The 18,395-nt window shown below is 36.1% G+C and overlaps 1 protein-coding gene across 7 annotated transcripts in view; it reads right to left on the bottom strand.

The window, feature by feature from the left end:
* Positions 1-18,395, bottom strand: part of UBE2W (ubiquitin conjugating enzyme E2 W) — a 111,274-nt gene that overhangs the window by 22,111 nt on the left and 70,768 nt on the right. For 2 of the 7 annotated variants that reach the window (XM_072804201.1, XM_072804204.1), the window contains one exon: positions 10,499-15,880. The exons of the other annotated variants lie outside the window; for them this stretch is intronic. In XM_072804201.1, coding sequence (XP_072660302.1) covers positions 15,867-15,880 — 14 coding nt within the window. In that variant the 3' untranslated portion in view covers positions 10,499-15,866. Of the gene's footprint in view, positions 1-10,498; positions 15,881-18,395 lie in introns of those variants that run through there. 7 annotated transcript variants of the gene reach the window in all.

The raw sequence follows: 18,395 nt of genomic DNA, 5'->3' as shown, positions 1-18,395 counted from the left end.
CTTAATACCAAAGCCAGGTAAGGACACTACAAGAAATAAAACTACAGGTTAATATCACAGATGAATACAGATATAAAAATTCTAAAGAAAATATTAGCAAATGCAAAGTGATAAATGTAGTATATCACATTAACAGAATGAAAATAAAAAGAGAAAAAGCATTTGACAAAATACATCTTTTCATGATAAAAACTATTATAAACTGGAGTAGAAGGAATGTACCTCAGCATAGTATAAACCATATATGACAAGCCTAAAATTAATATCATATTCAGTGGCGAAAGGTTGAAAAGTTGAAAGCTTTTCCTCTAAGACCAGGAACAAGACAAGTGTGCCCACTCACCAATCCTATTCAACACAAGTACGGGAAGTCCTAGCTAGAGCAATCAGATAAGAAAAAGAAATAAAAAGGGACTCTTGGGTGGCTCAGCAGTTGAGTGTCTGTGTGCCTTTGGGTCAGGGCGTGGTCCCTGGGTCCAGGCTTGAGTCCCACATCAGGCTCCTTGCAGGGAGCCTGCTTCTCCCTCTTCCTATGTCTCTGCCTCTCTCTCTCTCTCTCTCTCTCTCTGTGTGTGTCTCTCAGGAATAAATAAATAAAATCTAAAAATAAAACAAAACAAATAAAAGGCATTCAAATTGGAAAGGAAGAGGTAAAATTACCTTTGTCTGCAGAAGATATGATCTTATACATCATAAATAGAAAATCCTAAAGATGCCACCAAAAAACTGTTAGAACTAATCAACAAATTCAGTAAAGGTATAGGATCCAAAATCAATATACAGAAATCAGTTGCATGTCCATACATTAATAACAAATATCTGAAAAAGAAATAAAGCAATTCTATTCGCAACATCAAAAACAATAAAATACTTAAGAATGGGGAACTAAAGAGAGATTTCTCTTTTAAAAAAAAAGACATACAAATGGTCAACAGGTACATGAAAAGATGCTTAACATCACTAATTGTCAGGGAAATGCAAAGCAAGAACATGAGAAGTCATCTTGTGTTGTTAAAATTGTTATTACTTGAAAAGACAAGAGATAACTGGTTTTGGCAAGGATGTGGAGAAAAGGGAATGCTTGTGCACTATTGGTGGAAGTGTAAATTGGTACAGCCACAATGGCAAGCATGGTGAAAGAATGGAGGTTCCTTAAAGAATTAAAAAATAGAATTACCATATGATCCAGCAATCCCACTCCTGGGTATGAATCCAAAGAAAACAAAATCAGGATCTCAAGGAGCTATATGCATTCCCACGTCCACTGCAGCATTGTCCACAATCGCCAAGATATGGAAACAACCTAAGTGTCCATTATCTATAGAAAAATGGATAAAGAAGTTGTGATATTTATAAAATGGAATATTTTTTAGCCATAGCAAAGGAGATTTTGTCATCTGTGACAACAGGCACGGCCCTTGAGGACATGATGCTAAATGAAGTAAGTTAGAGAGAGAGAGAGAGAAATACTCTATGGTATCACTAATATGTGGAATCTAAAAATGTCAAACTCATAGCTAAGAGTAGCTGGAAGTGGGAGAAACAGGGAGATCTTAGACAAGGGGTACAAACTTCCAGTTATAAGATGAATAAATTCTGGAATCTAATGTGCATCAGGACCTAATGATTATAGTTAATATTACTGTATTATATACTTGAAAGATCTAAGAGTTGGGATGCCTGGGTGGTTCAGTGGTTGAGCATCTGCCTTAGGCTCAGGGCATGATCCCGGGGTCCCAGGATTGAGTCCTGCATTGGGTTCCCTGCAGGAGCCTGCTTCTCCCTCTTCCTGTGTATGTCTCTGCCTCTCTTTGTGTCTCATTAATAAATAAATAATATCTTTTAAAAAAGAGAGAGAGAAAGAAAGATAGATCTAAGAGATCTCAATATCCTCACCACAAAAAAAGAAATGGTAGTTATGTGAGGTGATGGAGAGGTTAACAAATCCTACTGTGGTAATCATTTTATAATATATATGTATATCAAATAATTACATTGCAAACCTTAAATTTATGTTATATGTCAACTGTACCTCAGTAACACTGGAAAAAATTAAATAAAAAAAAAGCAATAGTTTTTTTTTTTTTTAAGATTATTTATTTATTTATTTATTAATGAGAGACACAGAGAGAAAAAGAGGCGGAGACACAGGCAGAGGGAGAAACAGGCTCCATGCACGGACCCTGACATGGGACTCAATCCTGGGACTCCAGGATCAGGCCCTGGACTGAAGGCAGACGCTTTAACCGCTGAGCCACTCAAGGATCCCAAAGCAATAGTTCTTTTCCTCCATTATTAGACTCAGCATATTCCAGGTAGGTTATACTATTTCTTAAACTGACTTATGTTCCTCGCAGCTAGAAGAGGTGGGGGTAGATCCTGAGAAGGTCCCTGATGGGTCTTCTCACAGAGAAGTGTATGGGTACTCCAGCTCTTATTTTGGAGGGTGGACCACCTCTATAGGCTCTAAAATTACAGAGGAGTCAGGGAGAAAAAAATCTCTGGGGTCACCCACCCAGATGTTGCCATCCCGTGTGTCAGAGTCAAGTTGTCCCAATTAGGGCACTGACCTTCCCATAAGAGACCTGTCCCAACTGAGCATCCAAGTATCTTTGAAACCCAAGCCCCTTTTTATGCATTTGTTTTAAAAATTTAAGTAATTTCTGCACCCACTGTGGGGCTCAAACTTACAACTCCAAGACAAAGAGTCTCATGCTCCATTGACTGAGCCAGCCACATGCCACTCAAGGTTTTTTTAAATGCAGACCAAAGTCTGAGATAAGACCTTCTTTGGCAATCACTGAAGAGGCCCTCTAGTGTTCAGAATCAGTTTTCAATTGTTCTTTGCCCTCAACTTTGCATTATCTCTCTATAGGAGATGCTATGGACTGAATCATGTATCTGACCCCCTCCTAACTCATACTTTGAAGCCGTACCTCCCATGTGATAGTTGGAGATTGAGCCTTTAGAAGATGATTAGGGGGATCCCTGGGTGGCACAGCAGTTTAGCGCCTGCCTTTAGCCCAGGGCGCGATCCTGGAGACCCGGGATCAAATCCCATGTCGGGCTCCCGGTGCATGGAGCCTGCTTCTCCCTCTGCCTGTGTCTCTGCCTCTCTCTCTCTCTCTCTGTGACTATCATAAATAAATAAAAATTAAAAAAAAAAGATTAGGTCTAGCTGAGATAATGAGAGTGGGGCCCTCATGAAGGGATTCATGCCCTTATAAGAGCAGAGTGCACACACACTCTCTCTCTCTCTGAGTGCTGTGAATGTTGTGGTAGCCACCATCTGTAAGATTTTGTTATGGTGGCCCAAGTAGACTAAAACTAAGATAATACAATTTATTAATAACTAGACAATTTCATTGTCCTTTTTTTTTTTTTTTAAAGAGTTTATTTATTCACGAGAGACATAGAGAGAGAGGCAGAGACACAGGCAGAGGGAGAAGCAGGCTCCATTCAGGGAGCCCGATGTGGGACTCGATCCCGGGACTGCAGGATCACGCCCTGGGCTGAAGGCAGGTGCTCAGCCACTAAGCCACCCAGGCGTCCCTCATTGTCCTTATGTTCATTGTTCTGCTATATTTTTCAAATGCTTGAACTATTGCACTGTCTATGGTGGTCTCCTCCACCACTTACTTGGTGGTTCCACCACTTGTGGAAGTTTTAGCAACTGGGCCACGTAACACCTGTGGCAGAGGCTATCAATGCCCCAAACACAATCTGGGATAGGGTCCTCAGTGAGTGAATGGGTCTCAAAACTCCCTCTTAACCACCTTCTTCTTGACCACACTCAGTGCCAACTGTGTTGATTTTGGTGGTGCAGAAAGCAGACACTGGTATTGGTAGGGCACAAAGTTTCTTGTGGGTAAGGGTATGTACAATGTTTGTAAAAGATTATAAAGGGATTGGAATAGGGCACTTGACTAGCTCAGGGTAGAGCATGCAACTCAGTCTTGCGGTTGTGAATTCAAGCCCCATGGTGGGTGTATAGTTTACTTAAAAAAGGAGGCGGGGGGAGAAGGATGAGGATGATGATGAGGATGATAATGATTGGGCTATGAAAACCAAACTGCGATGCAGATCTGAAGCCTATGAAGGGAAAGAGGGGAGGAAGCAGGTGTGGATAGGCAGAGCGACAGACTGAGATGTAGATCTGACAAGGTGTCGCTGATCTAACTGGAAGATTAGCAACGATTACCTAGTACAGAAGTCCCACATTCAGTAGCAATGTCCAGGCCATGTTATTGGCAGGGAACTGCTTGGGAAAAGTGTGATTTTGGCTCTAAATCTGAGGCAGATCCTAAAGAGCGACAGTTGGAGGATACCAACCAGCTAACTGCACTGCTTGCAGCTGACCAGCAGTCACGAATAACCAGGTTATTTCGTGAAGGGAGATGGTGCAGTCCCACAGCAGTCACACCCACTTTGTGACTGAGAGAGAGAGAGAGAGAGAGAAAGAAAGAGAGATGTATTTTTTTAGACTGGAATGCATACACTTCAACAGATCAGAAATCACAAAGCATTATGCAGAATTCAGTTATTCAAATGGAAACTAAAGAAAAGACCATGTGGAACCAGCATAAGATCACCAAGAATGAGTTCCACTAGAATAACCAGCATCTCCTTTCTTTGATAAACTATATAGAAATGTGGCCTGAGATCAGTTTGACGTTTGATAGGAAAATAGCAGATAGTAGTTTAAGGGTTTCAGTAACACAGTGCTGCAGACACTAAATAGTATGCTATAGACTCATGTCCTTACTTGCTTTTTTAAACACTGAAAAGGTGTAGAAATGCTTAGAGGTGGTACTGAAGGGGAGGAAGAGAAGATACGGTGCATGATGAATAAAAAAAACAAAACAAAACAAGACCCAACAGAATGGCAGAAGTAAACAAAGTAAAATATTATGGGAATAAGTAACATATTTTGCATGGGACCCCCCTCTCCCTGCAAAAAACAAACAAAAAACAACCTTACACAGATACAAGTGAAATATTTTACTTTTACTGATCAAAATCATGGGCCATGGCTGCCAAAAAACTGGTTTCAATCTTAGGCTTTATTTATTTATTAAAAAGATTTTATTCATTAGAGACACACAGAGAGAAAGGCAGAGAGAGAAGCAGGCTCCATGCAGGGAGCCCGATGTGGTACTCGATCTCGGGACTCCAGGATCATGCCCTGAGCTGGAAGGCAAATGCTCAACCGCTGAGCCACCCAGGCGTCCCCAATCTTAGGCTTTATTAAAAGTATCATCTAAACCACTGTTTTCCAAACTCATTCTAAATAGCAAACCCCTTCTCCTAATGCAATTTTATGCAGAATTTATATGAAATATATTTGGGTTTGCCCCCTGAAGTCCTCCAAGTAATTCCTAGAGCTCTGATAAAGAGCTTGAAAACCTGACTTAAACCAGAGAGTAAATTCCATTCTCTTTGTAGATCAAACTATTTGTAGTAAGATTAGTTCTGGTTACCACACTTTAAAGCATCTTTGAAAATCTTGACCCTACAAAATAATAATGAAAGGACTTGAAAATGTATCAGGGTGAGGGTGGGGATCCTGGGTGGCTCAGCTGGCTAAACATCAGGCTCTTTGTTTTGGCTCAGGTCATGATTCCATGGGAAATCACTCAGTGGGGAGTCTACTTTCCTTCTTTCTTTCCCTCTGGCCACCTCCCACTCGTGCCTCTAAAATAAAGGAGTTAAATCTTAAAAAAAAAAAAAAAAAAAAAAAAAAAAGAAGAAGAAAGAAAGAAAAGAAGATGTGTCGTGTAAAAAAACAGTGGAGATATCTTCCTGAAAAAAAAAAAAAAAAGTTCTCAAAACATCTGAAGTATCTGGAGAAGGGACTAGGACTTACTCCATGTGTCTCCAGAAGGTAGAACTAGGGAAAAAAAGAGATTTAAAGTGTGTGATTAGTGTCCCAGAGCTGCTCTAGCAAAGTACCACAAAATGAATAGCTTAAAACAACAGTCATTTATTCTCTCACAGTTCTGGAGCAAGAAGTCCAAGACCAGGCATCAGCAGGATCATGCTCTCCTCTCCAAAGGCTTGAGGGAAGAATCTGTCCTTGCCTCCTCCAGCAACTGGTGGTTCCCGGCAATTCTTGGTTTCTTGGCTTGTAGATGCATTACATCATTGTTAACAAGTGCCCGTGTCTCTGTGTCTTCTCCAACTCGTAGGACATCATTCATATTTAATGAAGGTCCAACCTCCTCCAGTATGACCTCACCTTAACTTCGACAATTCCATTTCTAAATATGGTCACATTCGGAGATACTGGGAGTTAGGACTTCAAACTTTATCTTTGGGGGAGGGGGGGTGAGACCACACTTTAATCCAGGATAGAGTATGTAAGCAGACTTCAGTCTGAAAGAAAGAACTTTCTAGTAAGATTTACTCAGAAGTGCAGTAATGTTCTGAGTTAAATCCAGTGAGTGAAGGTGGTTAGGGGTGATCACTCCAAAGACACTGAGAAATATCTAATTTATTGGTTAGGTTATTAGACTAGAAAATATAAATTCCTTTTTTAGATGGTCAATAGGCAATAAGCTCATGAACTAAGTAAAATTTATCACTGTCTCACTATCTTTGCAACCCAAAAACTTCAGCTCACCTCTCCACTAATTGACTACACAAACTACGGTACTTGGTGCTAGGAGGTACACACACCCCCTCCCTCAAACCTGACCCTAACCCCCAGTTTGTGTTTTGTGAAACTCATCAGCCTCCATTCAGTTGTCTAGGACAGAAATATGAGGGTCATGTTAAGTATAAGTGTACTTAGAGCATGGATTTTGGTCAGACTCAGGCTTAAATTCCAGCTCCATCACTTTTACGCTGTAATTTTGGGCAAGTTGACTATGATTAAATTTGCCCATTTTCTTATACTCCACTTTAGGCCACTGCCATTCTTTGTCTTTATTGCTTAAAATCTCCTAATTCTCTTTAATTGAAGTATAATGTTCAGTAACCTATTAATATTCAAACTGTGGAATTTAATGAATTTTGACATACATATGTATCTGTGAAACCAAGATAATCAAGTATTCATCACCTCGAAAAATTTGTTCCCATCACTTCAGACCTTCAGGTAAACAGTTCTGATTTTTGGGACTGTAAGTTTGCATTTTCTAGAATTTTAGATAAATAGAACAACAGCATACTTTTTGTGTGAGCATTTTCACTCAGCATAATAGAAATTTATCAATGTTTCAGTCCTTTTTTTTATTGCTGAGTAGTTTTCCAATGTATGGATATCCCACTTTGGCTACCCATTCACCTACTGAGGGACATTTGTGCTGTTTCCAGTTTGGGTATTTTGCAAACTTGATACAAACTTTTACATACAAGTCTTTTTGTGAACATACACTTTCTTTTCTCTTGGGTAAATACCTAGCAGTGAAATGCTGATTTGTATAGTAGGGACATGTTTAACGTGAGCCTTGAATTCACGAGCCTGAGATCAAGATCTGAGCTGAGATCGAGTTAGACACTTAACTGAGCCACCCAGGGGCCCTCATGTTTAGCTTTTTAAGAACTGCCAAATGGTTAGCCATCAATAGTGTAGGAAAGCTCCCACTACTCAACATCCTTGCTAAAACTTGGTATGGTCAGTGTAGCGAGTGTGCAGTGATTATCTTGTGTTTTTGCTTATAAGGATAATCTGAGACCAAGGAAGAGAATAGTTTCCTTCACCTGTCATCTGTCCCTGGTCACCTCTGAGGACACTGCCAGACACCTCACTTCAATCCAAGTTCAAAGTCTGACATTCCTTGAGCCACTCCAAGATGAAAATCTCAATCAGGATTGTTGCCTCATGTGACCTTTACTCTAGGGATGGAGCTCTGCTGGTTTCTGGCTTTAGTTTTGATGGGTGGGATGCTGGTGTAGTGGTTCAGACTCCTCATCTTGTTTTCTGGGCAACATTCCCTGTGATATTGTCAACACAGTGGCTCAGCTTTATAATCTGAACTGGTAAATGAATGCCCTAAGGATGAAAGGAACAGAGTGCTAGGCTCAGCTGTTTAGTAGAAACTGAAAGACGAATTTCAACCTTACTCTCACTCTAAAGGCTCTACATCACTGGGCCTTTGGCTGTTGGTCCCCCACTGGCTGACTGTGAACCAGCCACATTATCATCCAGGTTGGCCTTCACACGAAATCTGTCCCAAGGCTTCTGAACTTGGGATCATTGAACTTGCCTAGAATCCATCTACAATGTTTATAATTTTCAAGCCTTCACAGTTATTGCAAGTCAACTCATTTCCGTGATTACCAAAAATTGCTATTTATCTGTATCTTTTAGGGCTCGTCACTTTTGATGTTGTATTATTTTTCTTTCTTACCCCGCCTGTAACACAGGCCCTTTGAAGATATAGGCTTTCTTTTATCTGTCGTCCTTCTTAGCATAGGAGGTACTAAGTACTTGTTTAATGTCCGTTTTTAAAGAGTATTAGGTTTACCTTTATGATCTCAGGTCTCCTCAGACATAGCTTAAAACAATTATAGTCTTAATTTGTAAATATATTCAAGGTAACTAATTTACCTTAGAGATAGGGCAAAAGTATGAGAACATTTTTTTTAACAAAAGAATATAACCGGTGAAGAATGGTTAATGGTTTACTTCAAAGCAATTTTTTTCGAACTCTCTGGGATAGGAAGGGTAGGATGTTCTGTTGTGGCACTTCACACAGATGGTGGTTTAAATGTATGTTTCAAAACTGCTAGCACCTGAATAAGTTTCTTTGGAAAAGTTAGTATAAAAATGCAAGTACAATCAAATTTATTTAACAAACATTTATTAAAAGCTTATAGGATAGGTACTGTGTGCTACATGCTGGGGACACAAGCACCATTGAGACATTGTCCTTCCGTTAAAGAATCCAGGATAGAAAACTGGTAAAGGGGTGGGAAGGGGAGGAGAAAGATAACCTTGTAACTACTACATCTGAACTGGACTTTTCAGGTAGGAAAGCAGATGATAAACATTCTAGGAATATGGAAGAACATGAGCAAAGCACAAGCAATCTTATTTTGCTACTATTCACAGAACAAAGTGTGGATGGCTGATGAGCAGCCTGGGAGCATCAGGATCAGGCAAGGGCACTGGAGGAAAGGGAGAGATTTCAGGTATTTTTTTAAAAGATAGGTTCAATAGAGCTTAATGACAAAAAATGTCAGAGGGGACTAGGAAATAGTGGTAATTCTTCATTTGGATAACTAGGTTGGATATAGAAATACCATTGTGAGAGGAAAGAAAAGAGAAGTATGTTCTTGGGGATGTGAGAGAGGACATAAAAATTTTTAATGTTGTTAGATACCTTTTCTGCAGGACAGAGCCATCCTCATTAGGTTCTTGCCTGAGTTTTATCTACCCACAATAGGTCCTTGAAGGCCAAGTACCTATATGAGAAGATATCTTCTACCTTAGTTTCTTTATTTCAACTTTCCTTATTAGAACATTTCCATATCCACTGAACTAGAAAGAGCAGATGGGTACTTCCACTTACATATTTTGCCTTAAGCAAACATTAAAAAGAAATCTCATAAGCAATTTAAAAGATTTATTGATAGGAGTTCCCAACAGCATAGGTATGGAACCACTGTGGCCTTGGCCCATATTATCCTAGCACAGAAAACCCTTAGTTGCATCATTCAGTTCATCTTTAATTTTGCTGTATGTTAGTGTGAAAGGTACTAAGGAATATAGGGACTTCAACAGAATCACTTATCCACAGTGGCTTAAATCTTCTACAAGAGGTAGAAATTATTTTAGGGATTATAATAAAGGAAGAGAGTGTCACTGAAGTACAAAGGAAGATGGATCTTGCATTTATCTAACCAGCTATTGTTGAGGGTTGCAGAAACAGCAAGTTGAAATAAGGTAGTACAGGTCTCTCAAAGAAGAGTAAGATGCTCCTGGGGCAAGCAGATCTCCAATGAATAGAAAACTTAGAATATCAGCTGAGCATATTAAGTTTCTTCCTGCTATGAATAACAGAGATGCTTATCTCCTTTTCTCTTCTTATAGCCTCAGGAGTCACTCGACTACGTAAGTTGATCGATCTGTGTGTATATTCAGGAAAGCATCCCAAAGTTCTCTACAGTAGATCTGTATTTATCATACAACTTAAAGTTCAGCAACACCAGACTCATGGTAACTCTAAGCAGTGCCTGGGTCTCAATTTCCACCTTTTCTGAAAACACCAGTCTTTGAATCAGGACTTCTTTAATTAAAGCATGAAGAATCACTAAAATACACTGGGCTACACTAAGTAAACATGATCAGTTAAATAAATAAAATAAAAGCACTTTAGTGACTATCTTCATTCTATTGCAATTATTTTTGGAGTTGGATATTTTACTCTTTTGACAATCCTTTGAAGATCACAGTCCTCTGTAAAGAGAAACTAGTACAAAGTAAATTTTACATTATAAACTACAAAGAGATTTAATATCTATCCAATTTAATATTCAAGTCTACATAAAATAAATCAATGACAACCGCTTTATTATTAAAAGTTACTGAATTCCATAAAGCACACAATGTAATTTATATTCAACTAACAAAAGTTTGATACATGTATTTAAAAATATATAATATATAGATTTGTCTTAACATTTATATTCTATTCAAAAAGCAGTAGCTTTACATATGGTACAACTTGAATTTATAAAATATATATACATCCACCCTATTCAAATCAAGCATGAGCTTCCATTCCTATTAATAAAATGCACAATTTGTATTTCTGAATATTGAGAGAAAAATGGTACCAACTAAAAACAAACTCATTTTAACTTGCACAAGGACTTAATTCTTAATACTAGATAACTGATACAATAATCTTGAATAATTATTTTACCCCAGCCTGCCAATCAATTTGCATTTATGTAAATCATCTGTGGTTAACTATGATGAGACTTCCACTTATTTTCATGGTATCTGACAATCTACCACATTCCTTACTCGACTTGTTTCAGGCTTTAAAATTAGAGAGGTGGGATTATTCAATCTTTCCATTTAGCTCTCAATTTGACAAGCGATGTCACACCTAACAAGCCAAAGCCCAGAACCATGATTTGCCACTGAGAAAGCAGCTCAGAATTACTGCAGAAGCAAACTTTTCACAAAACCCGGACAATGTATGCATCAAGGAATTGTTTCTCTTTTTCCCTGTCAACTGCACTCAATTTACACAACTGCAGTTCTTTAGGCATGTTAAAATATACCAACTTCTATTCAGGCATTTCTTTCATATATTCATAATGTCTTCAGATATTATATTGTTTTATAAAAACATTTTCATAAAAAAAGACATTCATGTAACTATTCCAGAGATTCATCCATAAATTTAAATCCCAATAACATCTGAGAATTAAAATCACAATTAACACCTCCATTATCAGGACCATAGTCAGAAGCAGAACATAAACTTGAAGGATAAAGATCTAAGTTTGAAGTACATGTCTGGACTCCACGGGCCTCTAATGATAATGATGCATGCAAGCCTGTCTTTAATGCACAGTTTATGCTGAGAAAACAAGTCTCTCACTAATTATTTTTTTTTAAATCAAATCTCAAAAATAGCTTAGAAACTTAAATGGAAAAACACTTTACCAAAACGAGTAATTTAATTCATTTGGGCAATAATTAGGCTTTGGGAGATTCAACATCCAAAAAAGTAAAACAAAACTCCCTCGATAATATGTCATTTTTAAGAACTAAACTACTTAGTTAACAGCTCACTTATCAAGTAGTCAATTATTCAACAAATTTAGCCACCTACTGATGAACCAAAATAAGGTTTCAGAAATTCTATGTATTTTATTTGTAGGAAGGAGTCTTTTTCTTTATGAAAAATTTCTGATGTAATTTCAATAATCTTCCTTCTCTGGATTCCCTAACCTCAAGAAAAGGAAAAAAGGAAAAGGGACGAAAAGGGAGGAAGGCAGGAGAAGGAGAGAGGAAAGCTTAGGAAAACTGAAGACAGACATATTGGACATCTGCTAGGCAGGAAGAAAGAAAAATAATAGAACAGACAGACTGCAAAGAGGATTAGGGCCAAAGGGTGCAGATTAAGAGACACCTTCACAGATCTTCATCATGCAAAGGAATTAGCATAACACAGAATCGTGCAGTAGCTGATTTTGGTCACAGAGAATCCTCAGAAAAGATATGGATAAGCCTCAGTTCTTTTTGAAAACCAATTTATATACACTTAATAAACCCTAACCATTCAGCTAAAATATATACAAAAAACTAAATAAAAGTGAGATCGAGAAATATAAGCAGCAGTAACCATAAAGGCTTAGAACTAGTGACACTGAATTCTTTATTTAAAAAAATTTTGAACACACAGTACCTCCTCTTCTCTTCTATTTTTAGGAAGAAGCTTTAACAAGTTTTAAATATCTCAATTCTCAAAAACAATAGGCTTTTTAAAAAATAAGACTTGATTACCAGAAACAAGTAATATGTGGTTACATACCATTTTCATATCACTACTCATTTCCATTATTTGTCAATTCATCTTTGAGGCGATCTGGAAATAATTAAGCAGTCACTAGATACCTGTTTTAGAATCTGAAGAAATTATTATTCACCACAGGAATCTAATGATATATATTTGCATATATTTAAAATTTCAGAAGGGAAAAACTAATAAACTATCCTAGTTACTTTATACCAAATATTCATATACGTAGTCAAAACAATAAGGATTAAGATCTTTCTCCAGATGAACTGTATATAAAAGCTATTTTTTAGCATTTTCTTTTGGGGATTAAAAAAAGCTTTATTTCCCTGCTAGCTAAAAGGAGGAATTCATCCACTACAAGTAAGTCCTTTAGAGAGGAATATTAAATTCCTTAAGAGAACAGCCATAAAATTTATTTTAAAAAATTTATCTTAAAAAAACTGAAAACCATTTCTCTCTTTAAAATCTATGGCATTAATACCTATTTGACATAATATAATTTTTTGAAAGGGCACCAAGTTCATGATCTAAGCATGCAAAATAAGGAAATGAATGTATCACTGTCTTAACAGAATTTGGCAAACCAGAAGAATGGCCTCAAAATAAATAAATAAATAAATAAATAGAGTACATATTGTCTAAATATGAAAGTATAATTCTGTAGGCCTATGCAACAGATAGTGCCCCATAGAGCTAGGGAAGAGGGAAGTAGCATAATCCTATGTACATTTTCTTGGTATTCTGGTTGTCCTTCAACAACACACTACAGAGAAATATTCTTTTTATTATTACAAAGCCATTAAATGCCCTCTCTAGAGCAATGACTTAGGTAAACGTCTTATGTCTTTTAATAATGTAACTTACATTTAAAATTAATTTAATTAAATCTAAGTGCAAAGGAGTTTCCAATAATTCCTAAATTCAAGGGAGTAATGTAATGAATAAGGTGTTACCTTATTGCAAATTTTGAGTGGTTGATATTTCTATATTTTAGGATATTTCATCTTATCTTCTTTTAAACGATAAAATGTACTGATATTATTTGGTTTCCTTTACTTTCCTCTACTTCATTTTATTTTATGGTATCTCTATGTAGAGAAAGAGGTATGTTAAAATACTGCTATTTTTATTTTTAAAAATTCAATTGAGGCTATATGTGACCTATTAATCTATAGGACAGCATTGTTAATCTTTGACCTGGTATATTAATTCCTTTGGTGAATAAATGTCACAGGTCATTGCTTTATAAAAGATTTTTAGTACGAGGACCAGCAGTACAGAGAAAGATCCCCCGCCCCCCCACCCTCACCCCTGAAAATGATCAAGTCAATCAGTAGTTTAGAGCAGTTGTGTAAAATATGAAAAATATATAATTTGCCACTGCAATTTTCATATTAAAAAGCAGTTAAAAACTAAGAGTAGCTCAAAGCATTCCAAAAAACATTTTCTGTCTTGGTTAAACAGGCCAACTGATAAGACTGATAGAGACTACTGTGAGAACTTATATGTATCTAGTCAAGAAAGAACAAAAAGTGTTTAATTTTAAAAAAGTGGTATTTGCTAACTATAGTATAAACAGTGTCCACAATTTGGTGGCTGGCCATAGTTTTAATTTTTTTTTCAAGTTATTCTACAGCAGACATATTTTTGAAGTCTACCCACCCCTGAGTTCAGCAATTATACTTTTAGAGTGTAAAATTATATGCCCTTAATTAACAACATGTACAAAGCTACAAAATGTCATCTATACAGAGATTAAAAACAATTTTTGAAAATATTCCTTGCCAATTATTGATTGGATGTTTTGCTGGGGTACATACTTCAAATCTTTCAGCCAACTGGCTTTTATTTTTAAGCCCAAATTGATCCATATATTTATTCACTGCAGGATATGTCAAAAAGAGTGCAACAGGCAATAGTAAAAATAACATTGTAGTAGAAACAGATTTTTGCATATGTGAAAAGGTAATTTATAAAATACATAATTGCTTTTTAAAAAGAGAACCTAGTTGCAGTATCATTAACTTACATGGTACTGAGAATTGGACGTTTCAACAATTTTTTTCTATAGAAAAATTTTATCTAGCTGTAAGCAAAGTCTTTTAAACAACAAGAAAACAAAACAAATCCCTCCAGGAAAAACTGCACGGTTGTGTGAGACAAATAAGCAAACATACCATTCTATAGTGTACTTTGCCTAAATTTTAAAATAAAAATGTCCACACTCTTTTGTTAAAACATTAAGCCTCTGTCAAAAATGTATTTCTTATTTTAGGGTACAGGAATAAAGGACAAATGATACTTACAAGTAAAGAAAATTTACAAGAAAAAACTTGACAAAAGCTTTTCAATTGAAGTACTATAACATTCAAACTTGACTTAAAACATAACAAAAGAAACAAAATTGCAAATGAAAATCGTTTATGGATTTTCCAAACATAAATAAAAGAAATAGTGTTTAGGCAGTAGGGCTCATGCTGATGGCTAGCAGGAAGTAACAGAGTGTAATCTACTTGGAAAAATCGTTACTGTACAAACAAGCCCCAGTGAAGGACTGCAGCAATTGCATCATCACTGCCATTGTTCTTACTTCCAAAATCAAGCCTTGATTCAACCATTCATACCCTAGATTATTCATACCTTTACTTCAGAGATTGAGGAACTATATACAACAAATGAATTTATTTTCACCATAGGGATAACAATATTGTACCTCTCTGCCAATGTTACGTGAAAACCTTACATGTCAAAACAATTTGACAGCAGATATAAACAATTCAATAAATACTCAATGATCTTTCATTATAGTCCTTCAAAGACGCATGTTAATTCATGCTGTTAACCTCAGGATCACAGTGCATAGAATCCAAATATAAACAGTTGGGGTGACTTTCAAAGTAATGTTGGATCCCTCACTTTATTTATAATCCCACTATAACCAATAAGCTCATTTCATAGGCCCCATCATGCATTAATTATTGGGTGGCAGGAGTTAATGAAAAATTTTCCTGTTAAACGTCCATTGCCGGCAATGAACGTCCCAAAACCGCCAAGGAAGTCATTGTTATTGCACAATACATGAGGACCTGGAACTTTTCCAAAAGCTTAAAAAAATAAAAATAAAAAATGGAATTATATTGACATTTCCTGACACCTGCATTAATACTGTATGACTAATAAAAGCATGTCAGTTGCCTGGACTGAACCAGCGATCAACATGCGCCCAGAATGCACACGAGTAAAAATGCAGTAAAAGGAAGTAGTCTTCATTGCCTATAGGTCACTTCCAGTCAAAGGTTAAAGTTCAAAGACTGAATGATCAAAGTGCTCATTTTCTCAGTAGGACTATCTTCTGCTAGGAGGATGATAACAGTGGCATCAACAAGTATCATCTTTAAGAAAAGGAAAAAAAAAAGATAATTAAAAAAGTCAAGCATGCATAAGTAAAATCCACAAGTTAGTCTAACACAGAAATAATTTCAAGTAGCAAGAAGAACATGGTTTACATGTCTGACTTGCCTCCCCCAACCCTTGCAAATAAAAAGTCCAGTTTGTTTCAGGTATATACTGACAAACAAATCAAGTTCTATTCTTTAACGGAAATAGTAGTTCACACAAGTCTTAGATGATGCATCAGTATGTCAGTTCTATTTAAAATAATAAATTGATATATGATAGCACATATTCAGGATTTATCAGTCTTAAGAGTTCTTTTTTGGGCAACAATTTTAAATTGTAATGAGAAAGGAAGTAAATTCCTGACCAACAATGTCATGGTGTTTAACACAGAATAATTCAAGTTGTGTCTTTAGTCTAGAAAGGAATAACTTTACAAATGAATTATCATTGCCAAATCAATTAATACATTTCTCTTAAGAAAATACATTTAAAAAATACACTTTTCAGCAAGTATAGATACATATACAAATGAGGTCATTTAAAAAAAAATCCCACAGGTTTAGAAATGCCTTCTGGTAGCCTCAACACATTATGTAAGACATATAATTGTGGGGTTCATAATATATTTTACAAAATTATTTCACAAGACATATCTGAAGGATTTGAAGTCTAGTTACTGTTTAGAAAACAACTTTAGAAAGAAGCAAGACTATTGGAAACTACCCAAGACTTGTGAAAGCTCTCATGAGAGCATTTCTGAAAAACTGCCCAAACTACAAACTACGTTAGGATCTATGTTAAGATCGATACACTGCTAATAAAAGTCCTCATTCCCAATGACTCAATGAAAGCTAAAAACCTCTAAGTCTGATTTCTATGCTGGGCAAACTCATATAGAATATCCCATCACCCTGTACTTTAAGGGAAATTTAAAGAGTGAAATATACTAGATTTTTAAAATAAATCTTACCTAAATCATTAGAAATCTTTAAAGAAAGAATATCTTTAAGAAAATAAGTGGATAGTTTGCAGCTTCTAAGTGTCACATGAAAGTATCTGTTTCTTAAATTACTGTGAAACTTAAAGAGGAGATATGGATGTCATGAATACAGAACAAACCTAAGAATGTAAAGAGGTTCCTTAAAACATCACTCTTCCAACAGAGTAATTTATAACACTAGGGTCCTTGAAAAAAACTAAAACTAATCACACTTACATCTCTAATTTAAGAGATGGCACTAAATTCTACCTAACAGGTCAAACTCTAAGTATCTTACCACATGTCAATCTTTACAATAAGAAAAGTGAGACAAAATTCATCTTGAACATTATGTACCTAATGTTCATAATAATAAGCTCTTATCCCCATAGACATACCGTCTTTGATAGGCAATAACAAATCTATCTCCATCAGGTTATCCATTCTGGAAGTTTTCAATACAGTAGGCTGTTGGAGAATATGCTCCAACCCACCAAAAAAATGGTTAAGAAATCCAAATAAAGCTATTCTCCCTAGCCCAAGCCCTACCTTGGATTAGAGGTTAAAAAAAAATTAAGATTAATACTAAACTCTCTGCCTTGAATACTCTAGCGAAATAAACTTACTAATAAATAAGTTTTGAAAATGGAGTTCAATTATCTCTTATAGCTGGACTCACAGGGACACATGGACTTACAACATTATAAATCCGTCATGGCTGTAAGTAATCAAAGAATCTATGAGCAAATACTTAAGTATGGAAACAAGTATGAGCTAATGCCACGGCTAACTTTTCCCCAAATAAAAAAGCTATCACCAAGAAGCAAAAAAATCATTTGTTAAATACTAAGATAATTTACAAAAAAAGAGGTTTTAGAATAAACTCATCATGGATCAAAAGACAGATGTAAGTCTACAAAACGTGATTAAAGAACAAAATCTATCTAGCCTCTTGGCTAAAGTATTTGTAGTAAGATGAAGGTCTGAAAAAAAGAAATCAGATTAACAATTTAAATTTTTTTTTTTTCTGGAACTGTAGAAGCCCTTGTTGAAAGTATACCCTCAAATATAATATACAATAACCAGTTCTAAAGATGACATCTACTATGACTAACTTCACTGGGCTTTTAGGAAGTTAAGAGAGAGAATTATATTAAAAGAAGGCCATACAGTTTTCCCCAGAGTATCAGAACCAGCACATTTTAATGGACACCACAACCATCACATTATATTGGAAATCATCTCCTTAGATATTTCCAGAGACAAAAGTCTAGAAGAAAAGGAACCCAGTAATAAGTCAGTAATAATAAAGTGGGGAAAAAGGAATCCAGTAATAAGTCAGTGGATACGAAGGTGGGATCCTACTTCCAAGAAAGACAAAAATAAATCTTTACATGTAGGTTTGTCTCTCAACAGTTTAGGGGATTAAAGTTGTCTTGATTAACCAATTCAAGAAAGATTTCAAAGACAAGAGAATTGTTATCTAGGAGGAAATAAAGGGGAAAAAACTGCTAAAACGGGTAAAAATT

The sequence above is a fragment of the Canis lupus genome, chromosome 28 (assembly GCF_048164855.1).
Source record: "Canis lupus baileyi chromosome 28, mCanLup2.hap1, whole genome shotgun sequence".
Classification (NCBI taxonomy): Eukaryota; Metazoa; Chordata; class Mammalia; order Carnivora; family Canidae; genus Canis; species Canis lupus.
The sequence above is the reverse complement of the archived record's forward strand: the minus strand, read 5'-3'. Positions and strand labels throughout refer to the sequence as shown.